At 39.1% G+C, this 22896-nt stretch overlaps 3 protein-coding genes across 3 annotated transcripts in view; 2 read left to right on the top strand and 1 right to left on the bottom strand.

The window, feature by feature from the left end:
* Positions 1-1521: 1521 nt before the first annotated feature.
* Positions 1522-11890, top strand: LOC108426410 (hyaluronan-binding protein 2-like). The gene is made up of 13 exons (XM_037544385.1): positions 1522-1590; positions 2337-2373; positions 2566-2667; positions 6709-6819; positions 7481-7597; positions 7840-7956; positions 8124-8277; positions 8948-9048; positions 9176-9422; positions 9577-9719; positions 10240-10374; positions 10481-10626; positions 11038-11890. The coding sequence occupies exons 1-13, from the start codon at positions 1522-1524 to the stop codon at positions 11197-11199; spliced, it is 1641 nt and encodes a 546-aa protein (XP_037400282.1). The 3' UTR covers positions 11200-11890.
* A 1251-nt stretch (positions 11891-13141) lies between these two features.
* LOC108426494 (hyaluronan-binding protein 2-like) lies at positions 13142-21129 on the top strand. Its single transcript, XM_017696026.2, has 13 exons — positions 13142-13287; positions 13746-13782; positions 14396-14497; positions 16165-16275; positions 16372-16488; positions 16682-16792; positions 16935-17088; positions 17740-17834; positions 17944-18220; positions 19353-19495; positions 19704-19838; positions 19936-20081; positions 20745-21129. The coding sequence occupies exons 1-13, from the start codon at positions 13222-13224 to the stop codon at positions 20901-20903; spliced, it is 1653 nt and encodes a 550-aa protein (XP_017551515.1). The 5' UTR covers positions 13142-13221; the 3' UTR covers positions 20904-21129.
* LOC108426493 (nebulin-related anchoring protein) overlaps positions 20986-22896 on the bottom strand; it is a 24540-nt gene continuing 22629 nt past the window's right edge. Inside the window, exons 41-43 of the mRNA XM_017696025.2 lie at positions 22540-22851; positions 22013-22165; positions 20986-21861 (exon numbers count right to left, since the gene is read on the bottom strand). Coding sequence (XP_017551514.1) covers positions 21568-21861; positions 22013-22165; positions 22540-22851 — 759 coding nt within the window. The 3' untranslated portion in view covers positions 20986-21567. The remainder of the gene's footprint in view (positions 21862-22012; positions 22166-22539; positions 22852-22896) is intronic.

Genomic DNA, 22896 nt, shown 5'->3' with positions numbered 1-22896 from the left:
ATCAACTGTCAGTGGTATTAAAACAAAGTGGAAGCGATTGGGAACGACAGCAACTCAGCCACGAAGTGGTAGGCCATGTAAAATGACAGTGGGGTCAGCGGATGCTGAGTGTGAAGAGATCACCAACTTTCTGCAGAGCCAATCGCTACAGACCTCCAAACTTCATGTGGCCTTCAGATTAGCTCAAGAACAGCGAAGAGAGCTTCATGGAATGGCTTTACATGGCTAAGCAGCTGCATCCAAGCCTTGCATCACCAAGTGCAATGCAAAGCGTCAAATGCAGTGCTGTAAAGCGCCATCACTGAACTCTAGAGCAGTGGAGACGTGTTCTCTGGAGTGAGGAATCACACTTTTCCGTCTGGCAATCCGATGGACGAGTCTAGGTTTGGCAGTTGCCAGGAGAACTGTATTTCTCTGACTGCATTGTGCCAAGTGTAAAGTTTAGTGGAGGGGGGATTATGGTGTGGGGTTGTTTTTCAGGAGTTGGGCTCGGCCCCTTAGTTCCAGTGAAATGAGATTTTGGACAATTTCATGCACCCAACTTTGTGGGAACAGTGTGGGGATGGCCCCTTCCTGTTCCAACATCATCCATAAAGACATGAATGAGAGAGTTTGGTGTGGAAGAACTTGACTGACCTGCACAGAGTCCTGACCTCAACCCGAAAAAACACCTTTAGGATGAATTAGACTTAGCAGAGACTGTGAACCAGGCCTTCTCATCCAACATGTGAGGTCAATGGCTGACCTCACAAATGTGCTTCTGGAAGAGTGGCCAAAAATTCCTATAAACACTCCTAAACAGCCTTCCCAGAAGAGTTTAAGCTGTTATAGCTGCAAAGGGTGGGCCAACATCATATTAAACCCTACGGATTAAGAATGGGATGTCACTCAAGTTCATATTCGTGTGAAGGCAGACGAGCGAATACTTTTGACAAGAATACACAAGCTGAATGAATGAGAGTGAGGGGGATACAATCGTGGTGAAGTTGGAACTACTGACTGTATATATGATATATAAGGCGTATTGGTTGCAGCTACTGATGCTCTCACTGGACTATGGAAATAGTGTGATGTGTAATGCTTCCAAAAAGATAAGGATATGGGACTAACCCAAAGTAAACCTAAATGTAGGCAAACATGGCTCTTGACCCGTTGAATGGATAAGTTAGTCATAACTGACCTCATATTTATTACAGCAACACCAATAAGCTCATTTTGGATTTCAAGGTATCCAAGGAGGCAAATGCCCACATCATAATTTACACTTATTGGACAGTCATATATTGCATTTACACCGGTAATACATGCTTCAGATGAAAACAGACTAAATATGTGTTATCTATTGGGACATGTGGTTGGACAGAGTGAATTCATGAAAAATCAATGCCTTGGGCTAATGATTGCAGCTGGACATCAGAGAATACTATATATGCAAGACCTGATCGGGCCTCAGTGCTTCTCTCATTTCTTGTTTGTCTCAGCGTTTCTCTTGTTTAGCCTGTGCACAGTCTTCCCAGTGCCATGCGGCCACTGTTCCTGCTGCTGCTGCTGAGCCTGCAGAGCCTCAATCAGCCTACAGGAGCAGTTGAGGTATGTAGCAACTTCTTTAGTTTTTTCAGTTAAATGAAATGGTGAGTAAATTTAATTATACAATTAAAATTAAATTATCCAAGTAATTGGCCAGATTTTTCAGAGTAGTAAAAACTATGGGGTCAGTACGTTTTCTCCAGTGTTTTCATCATTTTATTTACCCCATGACTGCATAATGACATGCAATGGACCACAACTGCCAAGAAATGATTAACAATATTAAACACTGAGAAACACTTAAGTTTCCCTTATGACCGTTGCAGTCACAGCATACCACACTGCACACCACAGTCCAGCACAGCCATATGCAAAAGTGTAGCCACCCATGCTTAAATTATGTTTATTGATTTTAATGCTCAATTACATTTTATTTGCTGAATTTAACATATTGGAGAAAAATAACATAAAATGTGGCCTATGCAAAAGTTCTGTTTATAAAAGTTCATATTGTGTGCTTTTATTTTTTTTATTTGTTAAACTCAGCAAATGTCATATTTAGGCGTGTTCTCTGTAGAGGATGTATTATTTTCAACTTAGAAAATCAACAAAACATGTAATTTGACCAGGGTTGCTTAAACTTTTGCATACAACTATATGTCTATAAATAAATACATAGGTAGATTTCTGTGACAACACTTGGGTCAGTCTACTGGTTTCATAGTAGTAACTGAATGGCCTCAAGATTACAAGCTGAGTAATAACCTTATATTACAAGTGGCTAAAGGAAACCATGTGTACTGTTTCAGGACCTAATGTGGGAGGTTGTGAGCGGTATATTTGATGGTGAGCTTCATAATCTTTGTGCCAATGTTAACATTTCTACATCTTGTGAAAACATTTTACCCTTATTAAAAGGCTTGACGTTTCACTAAGCTCATGCGGTGACCTTGTTAACACACTCTTAATTCATTTAGTAAAACCTGATTAGATTTTGCAGCAAATAATTACCAGCTGCTTTCTCTCTTTTTTTACCAGCGATTAATGAGTATTTCTATGACTACGCTGATGAACCGTCTGAAAGTGATGAGGTTATTGAGAGCACCCTTGACTGGCTGTTCGATCTCTTTGATGACACAGGTAACAGGCATGCTGTAAGGTAAAGCAGAATACCTATATGCTCCAGAATTATTGGCACCTGCCATAAAGATGAGTCCAAAAAAAAAAAACAAAGACAAATTACTCCCATATTATAACCTTCAGCCAGGGGTTGTTTTAAACAAGTGTATTACAATTACTCTTACCCCAAAAAAGTTTACTGGAGTAAACATGTTTTTCAGTAGCTACCGCTTTCACGTAACCTTTCACCTAACCACAGAGAAACAGATACAAAGACTTGGAGGGCTAATCTCTCTTTTTTACTGATTTTATATTCATGTTGAGCATAGAAAACATTGAATCAACAATAAAGTGATTTATAGCACATAAGTAGAACTGGCCAAAAAAGGCCAGACATTTGTCGGCTATTTCTGTAAAAAATTCTGTGCGTAAACAGTCCTTCAGAGAACAAGATATATATTACCTGTCAAAAAGCATTTAGACTTCATAAACAGGTTCAACTGGAAATCCAGAATTTTCTCTTTATAGTTGAACTATTTCACTAACATTGTGCTTCTTAGTCAAATTCCTCATGTTAACTCATGATGACTGGAGCACAGCTTTGATTTTGGAAAGCTAGATGAATTCAATTCGATTGTTCTGGCTTGTCTTTTTTTGTTTGTTTTGTTTTGTAAAAGTCAGTGACAGGACAGGCCTTATAGGTGTTTCTGATTCCTGAATGTGTGTCAAACACATCTCAAGTGAATTACTTACTCATAAATTCATGTTTACATATTTATTATTAGTCATTGATGTTCAGAAGCAGACCAATGTTGCTCACTAGCTTTCTTTAGACTTTTCTTTAGATTTACAGAAGTTCTAAAATGGTTACTGTGCCTCAACCATATTTGTACAAGCCTAAATCAGAATATGAGGAGATAAACAAACTGTGATGGGTCAAAGTTTAAGAGTGTAGGGGTGTAACAGCTCATTGTATTGTATTGTATTGTACTGTATTGTTTAATATCAGCCTCTCAATTTAATATACACAGATATCAATATATATATTCAGGCTGGAGCAAGTAAAGAATTTAATACTGAATTTGTTGCAAAAAAAGTGTAATTTAAGCAAGCCTGTAGTGTTAAATGCCCTAACAAACTAAAATTGGAAACACTGATATATTAACATAAAACATATTTTTAGCCACTCTCTATTTTTACTGTATCAGACACCACTGTATCAAAGGATCTCTCCAGACCATTTCAGGTCACTTTTCTTTCTTCTTGAAGTTTGTGGCATCAGTCTTATGGAAAACATGACTTTTCAGAAGAGGAAACAAGCCATACATAATAATACATAATAATAATAATACATACATAAATATCTAGAATATCAAGCATTCATTACTTTACTAAATGCTAACACAGTGGTAATGGCATTAACATTTTACCATTATACATGTTTTACTTTCTACATATCTATAACTCTTAAAACTCTCATTTAAAACAATTTATCTTGGCACCAGGAGTGTTTTTTTCCAGTTAATATGCTGGTTAGAACGGTTCTAATTCCTGATTTCTCACTGTGTTCCAGCCATTATATGCATTTGTTAATATCCAGCATACCTGATTCTATTGAATGAAGGGTTCACAATGCAAACGTGGGCTGATTCTCAAATGGCTGCGTCCTTTCTATATAGTGCACTATGTGAATTATGAACTTCAGGCTTCTTAGTGCTCTCAATGTCCCATAGCAAACTGTGTGCAAGTGGCTGAATCTCATATAACTCTTTGTTAGATACAGTTTTCAGTGTATTCTGTTTTTAGGAATTCTGATTATTTTAAGAGCCATGTTGTGCATTATGTAGGGAGTAAGGAGCCATTTAAGATTCAGCCGAGGCACTGGATGGTAAGTGTAAACACTGAGCTTCCTTGAGGAGAGGTTTGGAAATGGTTTTCACACAGACACCCATGAAATTATAATATACTGTTTTTGTATATTTATATTTGTAAAGGATTCACTACCTATATAAATACAGTTACATGTTATTTTCTCAGACTGCATAGAATTTCTGCTCAGCACTATATATATATATAAAATTTACAGTCAGTTTGTTTTGCAATTGAATGCTTCAAATTCTGAGCTAGTTTTACCCTCTGGTGTTTGGGTTTTAAAGACACTTTGGGCTGGAGAGTTTTGCAGCACCTGGCAACCCTGACTTTTAGGGACTATGAACAAGATACTTTGTGCATATTTACCAGTGATGTTATATCGTTACTGGGTACTTAAATCAACTGCTTCCAAACAAAGATAAAAGGCTGCCAAATAACTTACCATTCATATGATCTTAATTTTCAGTCTGCGTGCTATGACACAGCTTTGCACACACCTGAAACAAAAATCATTTTCTGTGTTAATTCACCTCATTACAGAATGGTGTTAGATCAGTGTTGCTATGTGACTACAAATGTAAATGAGCTGGAGATAATTATACAAATATTGAAACAGGCCTCATTAAACAGTAATCTGTATCCAGATAAATCTAAGACTCTGGACAGAAATGAACTAGAAAAGTGCATTTCCTGAAGGAAACGTGGAATGTTTGTGCAGCCGTTATTACAATGCCCCAGGTTATGTTTTTCAATTGCTATGGGCCCCATGCCATTGCTAAATTACTGCTAGGCATTGCCATGGTGTATGGGGTGTGTACTTAGATGTTCATAGGAAGTTGCCAAGTGGTGGCTTTGTGTTGTTTAAAATAAATGGAAGTCTAAGGGAGGAACACAGGATGAAAAACAACAAATAGAGGAGTGCAGGTTAGTAAGGCTGTTGATTAGAACTTAGGGAGCTGCCCTGAATGAGGACATGTACTTTGCTGGCTGTCAAGAAAAAGACAGATTAGGGCCTTTTTATGAAAGGAAATGAATGGGACTCTATGGGAGCAATGAGGGATGAAAACACTGCAGTCAGTACGGGTGTGGATTAGAACTTGGAGACCTGAATTGAATAAGTAAATATACTTTGGTGGCTGTTGGGAAAAAGACATATTAGGGCTTTTGTTGCAAAAAAAATTAAAGGGGCTCTGTGGGTGGAACGAGGGATGAAAAAAATTACATATGGAGGAGTGCGGGTCAGCGTGGCTGTGGATGAAAGTTTTTGGGATCCACCCTAAATGAGTACTTGAATTTTGGTGTTTGTTGGGAAAAGTTAATAATAGTACTGGTTTCTGGGCAAAAATGAATGGGAGTCTATGGGAGAACTGAGGGTTGGAATAAAATGACAAATGGATGAATGTGGGTCAGAACAACAGTGAATTTGTGCTTGGGGGCATGCCCTGACATTATGTATGTGAAACAGTGTCAATTCGGGCAAGCAGAAGTATAGCGGATTGGCATAAAATTTTTCACCCCATAAAATGCCATTGCTACTATACAGGGAGTCCGTGCATCCAATCAACAAACACGCATCACACAATCTGGAATTGGAGCAGCATTGATATCTCGAAAACTGCGAGACGGCAAAGAAATGGAAGAAAAATAAATAAATAAATATATAAATCTCATAACAACAATATAGTTGTTAGCATTCAATAAGAGTCAAGTCAAGTCAAGAGGCTTTTATTGTCATTCCATCTATGTACAAGTACACAGTGAAGTGAAATTATGTTCATCCAAGGAACAACACGGTGCAACATGAAACAGAGTAGGCAGTACAAAGTGCAACGTGCAGACGTAAGTGTGCAAAACATTAGACTAGAAACAATACAATGAATATGATAAATAAAACAGACATTAGACACAGTAAACAGACAGGACAGTGCAGCGCCGACACAGCGCTCGTTTCTGAGCATGAGGTAGGGCTGTGAAATAAGGCACAAAGATTATTTAATATGCTATGATCTGTGAATATGTGAGCACAGCAGTTCCTGAGGTAGGACATACAGGGTACTTGAGTAAACAAAGTAAAGAAAGTCTTTGGCAAAATAAACCCATTGAAGAACAGCCACCTAAAACTAACAGGTAAACATTTCTTATATATGTTTAACTCAGGATACTCTCTCTCTCTCTCTCTCTCTCTGTCAGATATGTGTGACCCCAATCCCTGCTTCAACAATGGAATATGCGAGACTGGAAGTGATGGGCCTTTCACATGCATCTGTCCTCGACCCTTCAAGGGCAGAAAGTGCCAAGATGGTTAGAGGAAATAAGAGTGCACAGGGAAAATGAGGAAAATGCCCCCTTAGGAACACTGTCTATTTACTATTTACTCACGATGTTCAGGACGGTGATACAGAAACCTGCACACATTTAGGGGAAATTAACTGGAATCACAGTTTTTATAGCAAAGAAAATCTTTAAAAGGGGTCACTATATAAATTCATTAATAATAATAATAATGACAATAATAATAATAATAATAATAATAATATATTTACATTGTTTTTTTCACATTTAGCATTTTATTAAGTGAAAATAATTGTACATGACAGAACAGATCAGGTGTGGATGTAACTCTGCCAAGCTGCTAGACAGATACCCATCATTAGCAAGATGGTTAGAAATGTTGCCTAATTCTAACCAAGTCACTAAAATCAGTGTGTAAAGGTAATGCCAGCTAGCCAGTGAAATTCTATTGAACAATCTTGTATCTTTTTTGATCATAGCCATTTAATAAATGTGTTTAGATTCAGTAAATGTGATTAGATTTGGCCCCATCATTGGATCAGAAGAGAAAACAATGGAGGCCGGAATCTTACCATAGGGGCCTTCTTCCTCCAACTTACACTACCATTTTTACCCACTTAGATAGAAATTGTTCTTGTTGCAGTTTTTTTTTTTTTACTTTGTTTTTCAGTTGAGGATGTGTGTAAGAATGTTAACTGTGGTCGTGGCGAGTGTGTCCGCATTCTAGAAGAGCCCTTTTATGAGTGCAAGTGCAGAGCCCCATACAAGCCTCCCAGGTGCAAAAGACGTAAGTGTTGGCCCTCTTTCTCAACAGCAGTATTCTGCACTATAGCGGTTTTGCACTTAGAGAAACCACAGTAGAGTACATAGAGACAGTAATATCATTTTCTGTACTCATTCTATGTTAATGAAATTTGTTTCATGGCAAATTGTGGAGGAAAAAATGACTTTTCTCTCCTCCCCTGTGCTGTAATGATAATATAAGAGGGTGTATAACCTTGTGCATGTTTTGTGTTTAATCTCCTTCAGCTTCACCCTGTAAACCCAGCCCCTGTTTGAATGGAGCAACATGTGTAAAGGGCCCTAAAAAAGCCAACTTTCAATGTGTGTGTCCTGATAACTACTCTGGAAAGTTCTGCCAAGTTGGTAATGTGGTCTTCTGCCATACTCAGCTCACTACAACTGCAACTGCCTTAATAATATGTTATAAGTCTTTCTTTACTTTTGAGCTTAACAATTTTAGTTTCCACTTTCCTTTTCTCATATCTTTTTTTCTGAGAAGCTGCTCAATAACTGTGTGTATGACGCTTCAGGTCCTGATGACTGTTATGAGGGAGATGGAGAATCATACAGAGGCTTTGTGAGTGAAACAGTGAATGATCTGAAGTGTTTGCCCTGGAACTCTCACCTCCTACCATACAGTGATTTTGATGATGATGATGGAGTTGGACCACATAACTACTGCAGGTTAGAATTTTGTGCATGCCTGGAAGAGACCCTGTGTCTCAATTTGGTCACTATGCATTGTGTAATGTATATTCTTACAATATAGCCTGAACTGTGTACTTTACTGTCTGCCTGGATCTTTGTAGTGAAGTAGTTTTTCCCATCAAACACGGTATCGCGGTCCTCACTGGTGAGGATTGTGAGGCCATAGGGGTCCCATTTTTCATTTTGGTGTTCAGAGGGATGTTCACATGTGTCCTGCATGCACTCTCAGAGCAGCCACTGATGCAACCTGCATTGATGCAGACTTGGCATTGGTGTCTTACCCAAAATTTCTTGAGATACAGGTTAGGACCAATCAGAGTGGATGAGTTTGTTTAGTGCACACTGACCAACATGGCAGAGAAGAAGCTATTCCGATCAATTATGTACTTTTCCAAGGTACAGTACATGCATACATTGTATGTTGCACAGGACTGCACCAAAAAGTACACTTTCAAACCTAGCGCTTTGTTTAAGATGGCTCTTGCTGAATTGTACCTAGGTTAGCAGCTATCTAACATTAGATATAGCATAACAAGCCCATACACCATTATGACATATTGTGGCACATGGGGATAGAGAGAAAATAAAGTAGAAATTGAGAATGTAAGTAATAACTGTGTAGGTGCTAAACATTTCCTTCATTCAGGAACCCAGATGGGGAAAGCAAGCCCTGGTGCTTTGTCAGATACAAAGGTAAACTGCGGTGGGATAGCTGTAAAGTCAAACAGTGCTCTGAACCAGGTACATGTCTGCTATTTTTCCTTTTTCCTTCAATCCCACTTCACTCTCCTTCTCCACATAAGTGCTCCCTTATTTTAACTCCAGTTTCTCCTCAACACTTTGATACATTTTCATAATTTCCACAAATACCCAGCAACCACTGAAGAGACACCTACTGAAATGGTCACCACACCCCCTCCAAAAGAGTTCTCTGTGTGTGGAACTTCCAAACCTACCAGGGCTTTGGGTAAAATCTTTGGAGGAAGGAAAGCTCTACCTGGAGCTCATCCCTGGCAAGCCTCTTTGCAGGTTCGCGAAAAAAACTCCACTGATCCCTTCCGTCACTTTTGTGGGGGAATCCTCATCGACTCCTGCTGGGTTCTCACTGCTGCTCACTGCATGTAAGCATGGCCTCTAGAGGGTGGTGTTGCTACATTTTACACAGCAATTCTGTGAAGTATTAAGTATGATGGATAAACATTCATACCTAAATCTTAATTATGTGACTGATGCATTCTCAGTGAAACAATGCTGTATCTGTATGTGATTTAACAGTGAAAGTACAAATGAGATGCAGATTCTTCTGGGTGGAGTGAACCTGCTGATTCATGAGGCTGCAGACCAGACAGTGGAGGTGGAAGATTACATTGTTCATGAGAACTACACAGACGCTCCTGAGGCCCTCTACAATGACATAGGTCATTCACTAATACCCTCTCTACTGGACTATTCTTTCATCCATAGACATATAGACCACAATCCAAACTGAGCTGAAAGAAACCTGATAAATCTAAATTTTCATATTGTTGAAATGTTATTAAGCTTTAGCTAAGAAATTTCTGCAAGGCCACATTTTGGTATATTTTACACTGCGAGTTTGTATGCATGTATTTGATTTTCATTTAGACTCGAACATGGTCCTTTTAGATTCAATCAAGACTTTGTAGAGACACTCTTCTTCTACACCATATGGATCAGGAGTGTCCAATCTTATCCACAAAGGGCCACAAAGCAAACAAGCAGGAGTACATCTTATTCCATATGTTTAATTAATTGGTCACAGTTTTCTACAACTGGTCACTCATGTTGCTGCTATGTTTGGAATGAAAGCCTGCAGCTACACTGGTCTTTGCAGATAACACTGGACAATCCTGTTGTAGAGAGAGACCAGTCTAACTTGGGTGTTGATGATCATCTTCTTGTTTTATCCAATGTCAGCCCTGCTTAAACTGAAGGCAGTAGATGGACAGTGTGCCAGGGAGACCAGGTTTGTTAAGACTGCCTGTCTGCCCACTGGTCCAATCCCTGACGGAACAGAGTGCACCATATCAGGCTATGGAGTCACAGAGCATGGTGTGGTTATCTTCCTGACTTCTTACCACATCTCCTGCTCAATTTTCCATAATCTGGTTTTACTTACCAACCCTGCATAACTATGATAGATGCATTATTTGTGTAGATGACGAAGGTTCCGATCAGCTGTTGGATGCAAAAGTTCTCCTGATTTCCCAGAAACGTTGCATGGAACCTAATATCTATGGGGACAGACTGGATGATGGTATGCTCTGTGCTGGACGCATGCAAGGAGGAGTGGACACCTGCCAGGTGTGTGCCTATTACTGCAGTGAATGACTTTTGAATGTTTTTATATTGATTTAATCTACTAAAGTTAAAGTGATAATTTGGCAAACAGTCATTTATACTCAGCCCCAACTTCTCCAAATGTACTCAACACGTGTAATATTTGCTATCTGACACTGTATGACATGCTGTTGTTTTTTTACAAATGCACATTAATATGCCACATTGCTAAAAACAGTAGTAGGATGACTGTCCTATTGTGCACGACTAAATTAGCAAATGCCTGAAACCAAGCATTTAAGCTGATAAACTACAGTTGTGTACATATAATGTTGGATAATTTTAAACTATAAGTGTGCATGTGTTAGATCTGGCATAGGTATTATTTTGAGTCTGGATATCTATTGTTGTTTTACTGGCTCTTTCTCTTTACAGGGGGACTCTGGGGGTCCTCTGGTCTGTAACCAGAATGGCACACATTATATCTATGGAGTGGTGAGCTGGGGTGATGCTTGTGGAAAGAAGAATAAACCTGGCATTTATGCTCGTGTCACCCACTACCTTAACTGGATCAATGAAAATATGCGCTCTGAGTGAAACAGAGCTACATGGAGCTATGAATCTGCAAGTTGTTCAAAATGCTGCTGCAGGAGTGCTGGCACAAGGAAAAGAGATAGCATTTCACCTGCCATGGCTTCTCTGTCGGCTTACCGTCGAGTACAGAATTTATTTTAAAACTTTACTGTGTGTTTTTAAGACGTAACATGGTCTGGCCCCGCAGTATATTTGTGATATGATTAGTCCTTACTTGTCTGGCAGGTCCCCTCAAGCCACTAATGAATTACTGCTCACTGTCTAATGCTCTCAATTAAAGCTTAAGGGAGATCAGGTGTTTTCAGTAGCTGTCACTAGTTTAGATCAGAGGTCACTAATAGGTGGAGACTGTCTTATACACCTGGACCTATAAGTGATAAACTGTGGAGAATTATCTGATTTCGATGGGGTGGTCCTATTTTAATCGATGTACATAACTTTTCTAGCCTTTACTGTACCGATTTAGCGGCCTGGGAGGCTCACAGACCAATCGCATGTGTTGTAAATATACACATGATGCTACTCAACCAATCAAATCTGTCCATTACGATGAGCACCGAGACTCGAGTGAGTGACGTACACACAGGGGAGGGATGAGGTGAGAGACAATCGGAGAAGAAAGTGAGCCAGAGGAGCTATTTCACATGGTGCACTCTAAAAAAAAGAAAACTGGCAATAAATGAATTGTACTTTATTTGATTTGCTTCTGTTTGTTAATAAGTGTTTGCCTTTGAATAGTTGTATAGCACTTTGTTCAGCTCTGGCTTGTATTACATCCCAACCCTGTTATTGCTGTAGTGACGGCAAGTAATATGCTGCTAAACACAAGCTTAGCAACTGCTGATATATTCATCGTTACACCTATCCTGTGTTATCCAGTTCGTGCCATATAATGAGCAAACCAACACCAAATGGTTTTAGTGCAGAAAATCATAATTGCTGTTGAAAATATTATGGTTAATCCCTTCTCCATCTCTACTCAGTTACCTTTGGCTGAAACTTGTGGCCTTTCAATATTAACAAGTCTGACTGTCCTCTTTTGTCAACTTGAGATTCCAATCAAAGTCCTTTTAGACAAGTTTGCCCACTTGATGGCCAACTTGGCAGTGCCCCAGGTCAGTTACAACTAGTCAAACAAAATCTAACTCCTATTTTTTAAACAATAAATATAAAATCAGATCTAAAAGTAACGTTAACATAAAAACAGTTTAGAAGTCACCAATAAACAGTATGAATAGTTTGTACTGTTTGTTTCAAATAACACAAAAATGCACATGTTCAGCCTGTCCTGGCCACTGTATTAGCAGCCCTCCACAATGAGGCAGGGGGAGCTTTTCCTGCTTACAGCTTAACCAGCAAACCAAGTGGGTCATGTTATTAAAGAATGGGACTTTTCTTGTAAACAAACACCGTGTTGAGCATTACAATCTTTCCCATTTATTTTCCAACTGATGACCTGTTTTCTACTTTAGAACATCTCTGTTAACAACTTCCAGCTTGTACTGCTAACCAGTGCTCTTACAGCATAGGCCCCTGCATGAGGGCTAGTAGGATTGTATAATCTTCCAATGTTTAATGCATCAGTAAAGATGAGTTAAGGGGCCTAATCCAAAGTAAACATTGTAGCATGCAAACATAGCCATTGACCTAGTGGACAGATGAGTAAAACAGGACAGAGCTCACAGACCCTTTAAGATCATATCAAATGTTAATAGCACTGCAAGGGTCAAATTAGTGTGGGAGAATTTATTCAAGAACTGACATACAATGTCATACAATTACATTTGCATTCATGAATGAGATTAAACATGTCTTAGCATTAGCTCAGGCCAAGACAGAGGGTGTGTGATGTGCGCTGGGGCACATGGTTGGACAGAAAGTAGAATCAATGCTGTAGGCTAATGATTACCAACCAGAGAGAAAAGAGATACAGAGTGAATGTCCAAGAAATGACTTTGGACATCATTTCCTCAGTGCTGTGGAGCACTCTTTCCTGAACAGCTAGTGTAGAGTATTCACAACAATATGCTCTCTCTGCTGCTGCTACTGCTAGGCCTGCAAAGCTTCTGCCAACCTGCAGGAGCAGCTGAGGTATGTAACAGCTTTTCCACTGTTTAGTCAGTTACATGAAATACTGAAGTAATCATTAAAGTTGTCAAAATTTCAGGTTTTTGAACAGAATTGCTCAGTGACTTTTCCACTGTGTTCTTCAGTTGATTTCCACAAGACACTGTATTCTGCAAATTGGCTGGATCAGTGACTACACTGGACCACGACTGCCAATAAACAGCATGTTCAACCTTTGGAGTTATAGGCTGAAATGCTTCATGTTCTTTCCTTGGTCATGTAGTTATGACACCCCTCACTGCTCTCTGAGTTGTAGTGCAGGACTCCATATAGATATATTAATTTCTGTGGTGACGCTTGGGTGAGCCTGTTGATTTTTCTTCAGGCCGACTTCAAATCTTTATGTACTCAGGACTGCAGACTGTGATTAGTATTGTTTGCATTGTAGTGATGTGTAACTGGAAGTGTGTTTACTGTTTCAGGAACTTTGGTGGGATGTTGTGAGTGGTATAGCTGAGGGTGAGTTTCATAGTCTTTGAAGCTAAAGTAATAAGGGGAAGCAAGCATTCTGACACTTTTCTTTTTCTTATTTAATATACTTTCAGTGCATAGATTCACTTCAAATGTACACACATTATTTTACTTGTTTTGTGGGCATACACAATGATTTGTTTAAAAAACTAAATTAAAAGGAGAACACGTATTAAAACACTGTATTAAGAAGACGTCTGTTAAGGATACATCCAATTTAATATTAATGTAGCCATAAATAAATACATATTCATATGGAAAATGCAGTTGGTGTCATAAAACTCATTTGCATTGACAAGATTTCAGGTTAAGAGTAGCAATCATAGAAATGGAAAAGCTATAAATCAGAGATCTATGTCAGTTAATTGGTTCGATAATATGCAAGTGGAACCACAACTAATCGTCCACTGATGAGTGGACCACACAAGCTTTCATGGTGCACTCTCAGATTGCTAAAAAAGAAAGTTAAAAAAGAAGCCAGCAGTCATTTAACCTGAAAGCAACGACCTGCATCATTTTAACAACACAATTTTACATCATTTAGTAAAGCTTGATTAGGTCTTGCCACAAATTATAAGCCTATTTATCTCTTTCTTAACAGCAATCAATGAGTACTTCTATGAGTACACCGAGGAACCAACAGAAACTGCCGCGGCTGTCAACAGCAACGATGACTGGCTGTATGACCTCTTTGATGAGGAAGGTAACAGACATGCAGCACAGAAATATATATATATATCCTCTCTGTGTGCAGTTTGCATGTTCTCCCTGTGTCTGAGTGGGTTTCCTCCAGGTACTGCGGTTTCCTACCACAGTCCAAAGACATGCAGTCAGGTCGATTGAGCAGGTTGATGTGAGTGTGTGTGTAATTGTGTATGTCTGTCTGTCTGCCCTGCGATGGACTGGTGACCTGTCCAGGGTGTATCCTGCCTTCGGCCCGATGACTGCTGGGATAGGCTCCAGCACCCCCCAGCGACCCTGAGGGAGAAGCGGCTGAGAAAGTGTGTGTGTGTGTGTGTGTGTGTATATTTTTTTTTTTTTACACTCACTGGCCACTTTATTAGGTACAACTTGCTAGTGAAAGGTTGGAACCCCTTTTACCTTCATAAGCTTGGTATTATAAGAGGTTAATTTTTATACTTGCAGTTTGTGTTTTAAATGAAAAACTTTGATTATTAGCAATTGCGCATTGCAAAGCAATTCACAAGACTTTTATTACGCATCATTATTTTCTTCTTTTTCTATTTGGTTTATATTTTTTGTTCCCTAACTTGTCCCTCAGTTTTTGAGATTTCAACATTGTTTCAAATCCAGAATGTTTGGTATGGATTGGAATGGTGTGCTTGTATACAGCTTTTTGATTGGATGTATGGTTTTTCATACAATTATTGCTAATTAAAGATTTTTTTTCTCATAGGACTGAATGGGGTGCAAACATTTGTGCACCCAGCTTACAATGTTACAACGATAGACGTCCATTAGTAACACTCCATTAACCACGTAGGATATCACAGCAACCACTTAGCAACCCACTAGCGATCACCTAGGACACCCTAGTAATTTGCTTTTCATACCCTTGCAACCATCAGGAATACCATGGCAACACCCTAGAAACCACCTGGGATAACATAGCAACTACCTAGCAACACCTTAGCAACCAGCTAGAATACTACAGCAACAACCCTGCAACACCTTAGCAACTACAAAAAATACCAAAGTATCTGTTTGGCAACACCCTAACAATTGTTCTCGAATTGCTAAAGTTGTGCAATCACTCTGCATTTTCTTTAGGAAATGCACTTTTCTAGTTTCTATTTCTTGCTTTATTTTTTTAACCAGCCTTTTAACTTTATGCCAACCATCCCAATAATATCTGCTAACAAACCCCTTGTTCAGGCAGGTTGGCACAAGTGCACAATATGAGTTTGGGAATAATTTCTGGCATTGAGACGTTCAGCTTTCATCTGTTACTAACTTATCCTGCTTATCCATATGTTATGCCTGGAATATACTACAGAGAGTGAGACCAAGCTAACCAACTCTTAAATAATAGTGCAGTGGCACCTTTCATAATGATGAGCTAAAGAAAACTCAATGCTTTTAGCTAAATAAGTATCAGTGTTACTACAAAAAAGGTTTTTCATTTAGCTGAGTATATGAAACGTTTAATAAGTTACCAGTTACACGTTTTTCTGGATTTTCTCTCTATGTTAGCTGTGTGCTGTTCTGAAAAGCCGTCCCTTACATTACAACAGTTTAGCTTTTTGTGTAACAAGTCTGTCATATATTTGATTTCATACAAAAAATTATGTCAAATATGCTTAAAAAGAATTCCCAGGATCTGCTCTGTTCTTCCTCTCTCTCCTGTAGATGTATGTGACCCAAACCCCTGTTTGAACAGTGGAACATGTGAGGTTGGAACTGATGGTCATTTCAAATGCACCTGCCCTCGGCCCTTCAAGGGCAAAAAGTGTCAAGACGGTTAGAAGCCAATGCATGAATTCTATTTCTACTCATTGAAAACCAAGTGGTAAGTGCTCCAGTAGTTAGCTTTTCTCTCGTTCTCTTGTTTTTCAGTTGAGGATGTGTGTAAGAATGTTAACTGTGGTCATGGCGAGTGTGTCCGCATTCCAGAAAAGCCCTTTTATGAGTGCAAGTGCACAGCCCCCTACAGGCCTCCCAGGTGCAAAAGATGTGAGTGTAGCCCGTCTTTCTCAACAGTACTCTTTCATTAAAGCGGTTCTGCAGTGTGTCATTCTTTCACTTACAGAACAGATTTTAGTATCATTTTCAGTAAATATTAATTTTAGAAAAGAAAATATTATGCACAGTGTTGCATGTTTATTATGCACAGTGTTGCATGTTTAAGTGTATTTTTCTTGTTTAGCTTCACCCTGTAGGCCCAGCCCCTGTTTAAATGGAGCAAGGTGTGTAAAGGGGCGTAAAACCTTCCGCTGTGCGTGTCCTGATGGCTACACCGGAAAGTTCTGCCAAGTTGGTAACGTGGCCTTCTGGCGTAATCAGTCCACTACAACTGCAACTGGCACAATAATTTGATTTTGAGTAATAAATTTGAGTCTCCTTTTCTTTCTTCATACCTTTATTTCTTATGTGCTATTGATGAATGTGTGTTGCCTCAGGTCCTGATGACTGTTATGAGGGAGATGGAGAATCATACAGAGGCTTTGTAAGTGAAACGGTGAGTAAACTGGAGTGTTTGCCCTGGAACTCTCACCTCCTACCATACAGTGAATTTGATGAAGACGATGGAACTGGACAGCATAACTACTGCAGGTCAGAAGTGTATGCATGTGGCATGGTTATAAAAGTTAGGCTGCGGTCAATTTATAAAAGGAGTAAACATTATGTGTTTGCATTTTTAAGAAAACTCTACTTTTTGCCAAAGTAACTTTCTACGTTAACTGAAATTTAATCAAATTCTCTCAACTAGACTGCCAGTCCTACAAGAGTCAGTTTAAATCGAAAACAGTGCAACAACATTATAATTAATGTTTACCTTATAAACTTTGGAAATATGTACTGATTCCATATTTGATGCCTGTAACATGCTCCAAATAAGTCGCAACAGGAGCCTGTTAATCACCGCTGTACATCACCTTTCCTTTTAACAGAATTTAAAAAAATCATTTGGGGACTGAAGACACTGATCAATCCAGATGTAAAAGAGGAATTTGCCATTCTTCCATTATGCAAGTCTTCAGCTGCATAAATGGGGGCTGCCTATGCAGCCATGCTCTTGTAATTTGTGCTGAATGTTGCTTGATGATGAAATAAGAATGGACATCCCTGAAAAAGATGTCATTAAAGGCAACACGTGTTGCTCCAAAATTTATATATATTTCAGTATTAATGGTACGTTCCCAGAAATTGGTCAAATTAGACTGTGTACATTCTGGTGTACATTCTGAATTTTCCTTCATTCAGGAACCCAGATGGGGAGAGCCAGCCCTGGTGCTTCGTCCGATATCAAGGCAAACTGCGGTGGGACGACTGTGCTGTTCAACGCTGCCCTGAACCAGGTACCCCACACCCACTCTTTACCTCTTTCCTTTGATCTCACCTGACTCTCCTACTTCACAGATGCTTTGCCTTATTTTAACAACAGTTTCTACTAAACTGTACTAAAAGCTTCAACAACTGAACCAACAACCACTGAAGAGCCACCTACTGAACTTACTGAAGTGGTCACCATGGCCCCTCCAAAGAAGGACTTCTCTGTGTGTGGGATGACCCAGCCTGCCAGGGCTCTGAGTAGGATCTTTGGCGGAAGGAAAGCTCTGCCTGGAGCTCATCCCTGGCAAGTCTCTTTGCAGGTTCGCCGCAAACGCACTTCTGAATCCTTTCGTCACATTTGTGGGGGAATCCTCATTGACTCCTGCTGGGTTCTCACTGCTGCTCACTGCATGTAAGTGTGGCCTCTGGGGGGCAGTGTTGCTACACAGTACTTGTAGTGATATTGCGTCAACTAAAAATAGACATTATAGTTAACAATAAAACACTGGTTTGGTATAGAACGTCCTAGAATGCATTAAGTATGATGTGCAGAAATTAATTCATAATTCTTCATTCTTTGCATTTTGAATAAATGCAATAAAACAGTAAGCCTTGATAGGCTGTGTGTGCAGCAGAGTATTTAATGATAATGATAAAATGTACCAGTGCTTAAAAAATAATTTAATTTAATAATGGGAATCCATAGTTTACTGCTTAGGAACTGTCTGTTCTAACTAATTTGATTTGAGGTAGTAAATTAGTAAATCACTGCTTAGCAAACTTTATTGCAGGCTTATTTTAAGAAGTTTTGAGAATTTCTTTTTTCATTTGACAAAGGAAGTAGTTCTTTGAGACTGTTGCTAAAAAAGTGATTGCTTGAGTGTTGTGGGTTTTTTTTAGTCATTTGATTTATATGGAGGCAAAGGTTCACTGTAAAAATGATGTAAAATTATGCACATTTTTCGATTACATTGAGCATTTAGAGCAGTGCACCGGTTTACAATAAGATACAACACAATGCAATTTACAGTATTTTACTAGCTGCCAAGTTGCCAGTAATGTACTGTAAATTCACAGTAAATGATTGTAAAGCAAATATACAGTAAAATACTATAAAATAGGTTATCACTGTAAATATTTTATAGTGCTTTTTTATTTTACTGTACTGTAAATAAGCTCCATAGTTATTTACCATAAATATACAGCACTTTTCTGGCAACTCTGCTGATTACTGTAAATTTTATGGTTTTGTTTTACAGTGTATGATAGTCCATTCCTGTCAGGCCAAGGAGAAAAATGTACTTAATATCTTGAAAATAATGAATAATTTTTCAAAATATCCACTTGATAAAGTAAAATAATTATTTTTTCTTGAAATTACAAACTGCATAAACTTATTAAACACCACGTGCTGTTAATGGAATAAACATTGACGATTATGCTGCTTGGCCACCATATTGTTGTGTTAATAATGGCTCAGTCAATCGGAAACTTTTGCAATGCTGAATTATGATGTTTGTTACCTGTGTATATTCACTTAACAGTCAAAGGATAAATGAGATGCAAGTTGTTCTGGGTGGAGTGAACTTGGAGAAACATGAGGCTGCAGACCAGACAGTGGAGGTGGACAGTTACATCATTCACGAGAACTACACAGAGACTCCTGATGCCCTCTACAATGACATAGGTCATCCGCTAACACACTCTCTACTGAACTATCCAGTGTGAAAAGAGATGAATTGAAATGACTTGATTCAAATGTGTACATACTTTCCACATAAATGTAAAAAGTATATTCATATAGTATTATAAAACACAAAACATGAACATAGACACACCTAGCTTCTGCATTTTATGCATAGACCGGTTTGACTTATTGTTTTATCCAATCTCAGCCCTACTCAAACTGAAGGCAGTAGATGGACAGTGTGCCATTGAGACCAGGTTCGTTAAGGCTGCCTGTCTGCCCACTGGTCCAATCCCTGATGGGACGGAGTGCATGATTTCAGGCTATGGAGTCACAGAGCACGGTGTGGCCATGTCCTGCTGCTTTTTTATTATTTGGTGTCTGTTAGCTATTATATACGTCTGACATACCTATGATGTATACATTCTTTGTTCTTGCAGATGAAGAAGGTTCCAGTCAGCTGTTGGATGCAAATGTTCTCCTGATTTCCCAGAAACGTTGCATGGCTCCTAATGTCTATGGGAACATGCTGGATGATGGCATGTTCTGTGCAGGACACATGAAAGGAGGAGTGGACTCCTGCCAGGTGTGTGCCTATTACCACAATGAATGACTAAAAAAGGATTGGAATACTGATTTAATCTACTAGCTACAGTGATAGTTTAGCAAGCAGTCAGCTTTATACTTTCCCCTATCCTTACTCTACATGAACGTGATCAGCCAAGACATGTTTGTTTTCTGAAATTTACTTCTTTGGGTTGTACTAAAGCTGCAAAGCTAGTGTAGCTAACAAGTAATAGAAGCCTACACAGCACCAAGCACTGCTCCACAAAGCTTAACCATCATGCACTTACCTCAAATCACATCAAGTTTATAGGAAGACTTATAGACTTGCATGTGTGATATCTGATGCTGTACAATACACTGTTATAAAAAGAAAAAAAAAAAGATCAGAAGGGGTACTCCTCATTAATACCCATGGTTTTGGAATGGGATGTCCAACAGGCTCATGGTCAAGTGTCCTCAAGCTTTTGGCCATATTCCCACCTGGAATACTGAATTTTGTCTGTAGCTTTGTGTAAAATTAAAGAAGCTTCGAACACCAAGCATGTCTTGGCTGAGCTACTACATTTGGGTTAGAGAAGAACTGCGCATTTTATTAGAAGTATCATTTTAAAGTGTGCATGTGTTAAACATAGGCATATGTATTTGTCTCAGTAGTCATTTTACTGGCTCTTTCTCTTTATAGGGAGACTCTGGGGGTCCTCTGGTCTGTAAGCAGAACGGCTTGCATTATGTCTATGGAGTGGTGAGCTGGGGTGACGCTTGTGGCAAGAAGAATAGACCTGGCATTTACGCTCGTGTCACCCACTACCTCGATTGGATCAAAGAAAATATGCACTCCTAGTAAAATGGAGTTACAGGAAGATAGTATAAACATATCTGTGACAAACTGAAACAGTATTAGTTACATGAGACATGAGTGACCGTGCAGCTTCAAAACCTTTACTTTTGGATATCATAGTCTTACATCTTTGAGCTGTTTTCTAATGGCATACTCACAAAGCTGAACCTGTCAGGCAAATATACCTATATCTATATATGTATATCAAATAAATCTTAATTAATTATAACTCTTCTGCCTACAGCAGTCTAAGAACTTAACTGTCCACCTGTGACTCCACAAAGCAGTCATACATTTGATTTTCATTATTACAATCTGAGACTGTTAAATAAAGTTTTCTTGGTTTTTCAAAATAGTTTTTCCTTAAATAAAGTGATAGCCTTCATTTGTTCATGAATAAAAAGAACGGCACTTGTCTCTTCACTACAGGAACAATAAATAAGTCTACCCTTTTTCACATGCATGATACACACTTCCTTTTCTATTCATAATTGATATCTTCCTCATATAACCATAAATGTCACTTACAAACTAAGCATTTTCATTCTTTTCTCTTTTCTCCATCATTTTCACATACAGAGTTCATTCTTTGTTCTCACTAAATATTGGTAAAGAACACCAGGCTCTACATGCCAAGCTTATATAAGTTTAGAAAACTAGGTTTAGCTTACATTGTTATAGACTTATTTTCAGTTGACCTGTCTGTAATTGATCTGTTTTCATGATGCTCGCTCACTGTGGACTGGTTTGTAGAAGAGTGAGATGTTATAGACTGCGATGTCATGGACTTAGCAGTCTTTGCTTGTTTGAAAGTAGTGTGGATGGTCTTCTTCCGTTTTACATGGAGGATCTCCATGGCATCTGGATTGACCACAGACTGCTGGACATGCTCTCTTGTCTCGACCTCCTCTGAAGAGTCCTGCTGCTGCTGCTCCAGCAACTGCTGCTCATGCTGGAGCATCTGAGAGAAGAGAGGAAAGAAGGAATAAGTTTGACAATAACGCATTTCAGACTAAAAATTGCATTTCTGACTTTTTCATTGATTCTTGCATACATTCACTTCAAATTCTAGTTGCAGTTTATAAGTTATTATAAGCAGTTGCTCTTCTCACCATCAGTTGCTGGTACTTGGCGATGGCTTCATCAGTGCCCACTCCTTCTGCCAGTCCAAGCTCCGCTGCCCTCCTGGCCATCTCTACCTTATGAGAGCCTGGTGGGGTCCAACCAACCCCCTTTATCCAGTTCAAGTCTGACTTATATTTTACCTGCAACCAGACATTCATATTCAAGACCCATGTTGATCTCATATCGATATCCCACATCAAGAACTATCAAGATTCTTCACAATAACAGAATGGGTTCGCCAGCAAGAATAATGTCAAATCTACTTTCTGCATTGTTATTCCAAGTTCGGTTAATACAAAAAGTATCTGTGGGATTTCCAGTATATGGGCCTAGACGTCAATTTCTCACACAACCACTTAACTAGTAGTAAGTAATAAGGTATGAGGATAATAAGGATAGTAATAAGGCCTGAGTAATAAGTCTTGAATAATAAACTGAACAATAAGCCTCCAATATCCAACATATGATGAATAGAAAAATTTACACTGTAAGTCATTGAAAATGTCTCCCTTACATCACTCTGCAGCTTGTAGGCCTGTTTAGCATGCTTGACATTGAGTTGTTCTGGGTCACATGTGTAGTTGTGGAGACGCTGGCGGTAGCTGAGGTCACTGGCCTGAGCCTGGCTCTTTCTGGCATGCAGAAACTCTGGCTGGTCTCCATGGATCTTAAACTGAGAGCGGGTCTCCTGGAACTGTTTCTTGTACTCATTGTCGCTTTGCAGCTTTCCTACTGCCAGAGAGTGCCTCATCCTCGGGTCATCCTCTACGCTGAGCAGACCAACCTGCTGGCCCTTCTGCTTCACAAAGGCCTCCTTATAGAGGAACTGAAGAACAGTAGGAAACCTCGGTTCAATCTAAATTCCATCTGT

This window comes from Pygocentrus nattereri, chromosome 13, assembly GCF_015220715.1.
Source record: "Pygocentrus nattereri isolate fPygNat1 chromosome 13, fPygNat1.pri, whole genome shotgun sequence".
Lineage (NCBI taxonomy): Eukaryota > Metazoa > Chordata > Actinopteri > Characiformes > Serrasalmidae > Pygocentrus > Pygocentrus nattereri.
This window is presented reverse-complemented; position numbering and strand designations above follow the sequence as displayed.

Excerpts from the sequence above, each read along its gene's own strand:
- LOC108426410 (XM_037544385.1), top strand. The coding sequence starts at position 1,522 with ATGCGGCCACTGTTCCTGCTGCTGCTGCTGAGCCTGCAGAGCCTCAAT. Across the intron at positions 9,049-9,175 it reads GTGCTCTGAACCAGGTACAT|CAACCACTGAAGAGACACCT; the intron begins GTCTGCTATTTT and ends ACAAATACCCAG. Across the intron at positions 10,375-10,480 it reads CTATGGAGTCACAGAGCATG|ATGACGAAGGTTCCGATCAG; the intron begins GTGTGGTTATCT and ends TTATTTGTGTAG.
- LOC108426494 (XM_017696026.2), top strand. The coding sequence starts at position 13,222 with ATGCTCTCTCTGCTGCTGCTACTGCTAGGCCTGCAAAGCTTCTGCCAA. Across the intron at positions 14,498-16,164 it reads TGACCTCTTTGATGAGGAAG|ATGTATGTGACCCAAACCCC; the intron begins GTAACAGACATG and ends TCTCTCCTGTAG. Across the intron at positions 18,221-19,352 it reads CTCACTGCTGCTCACTGCAT|TCAAAGGATAAATGAGATGC; the intron begins GTAAGTGTGGCC and ends TTCACTTAACAG.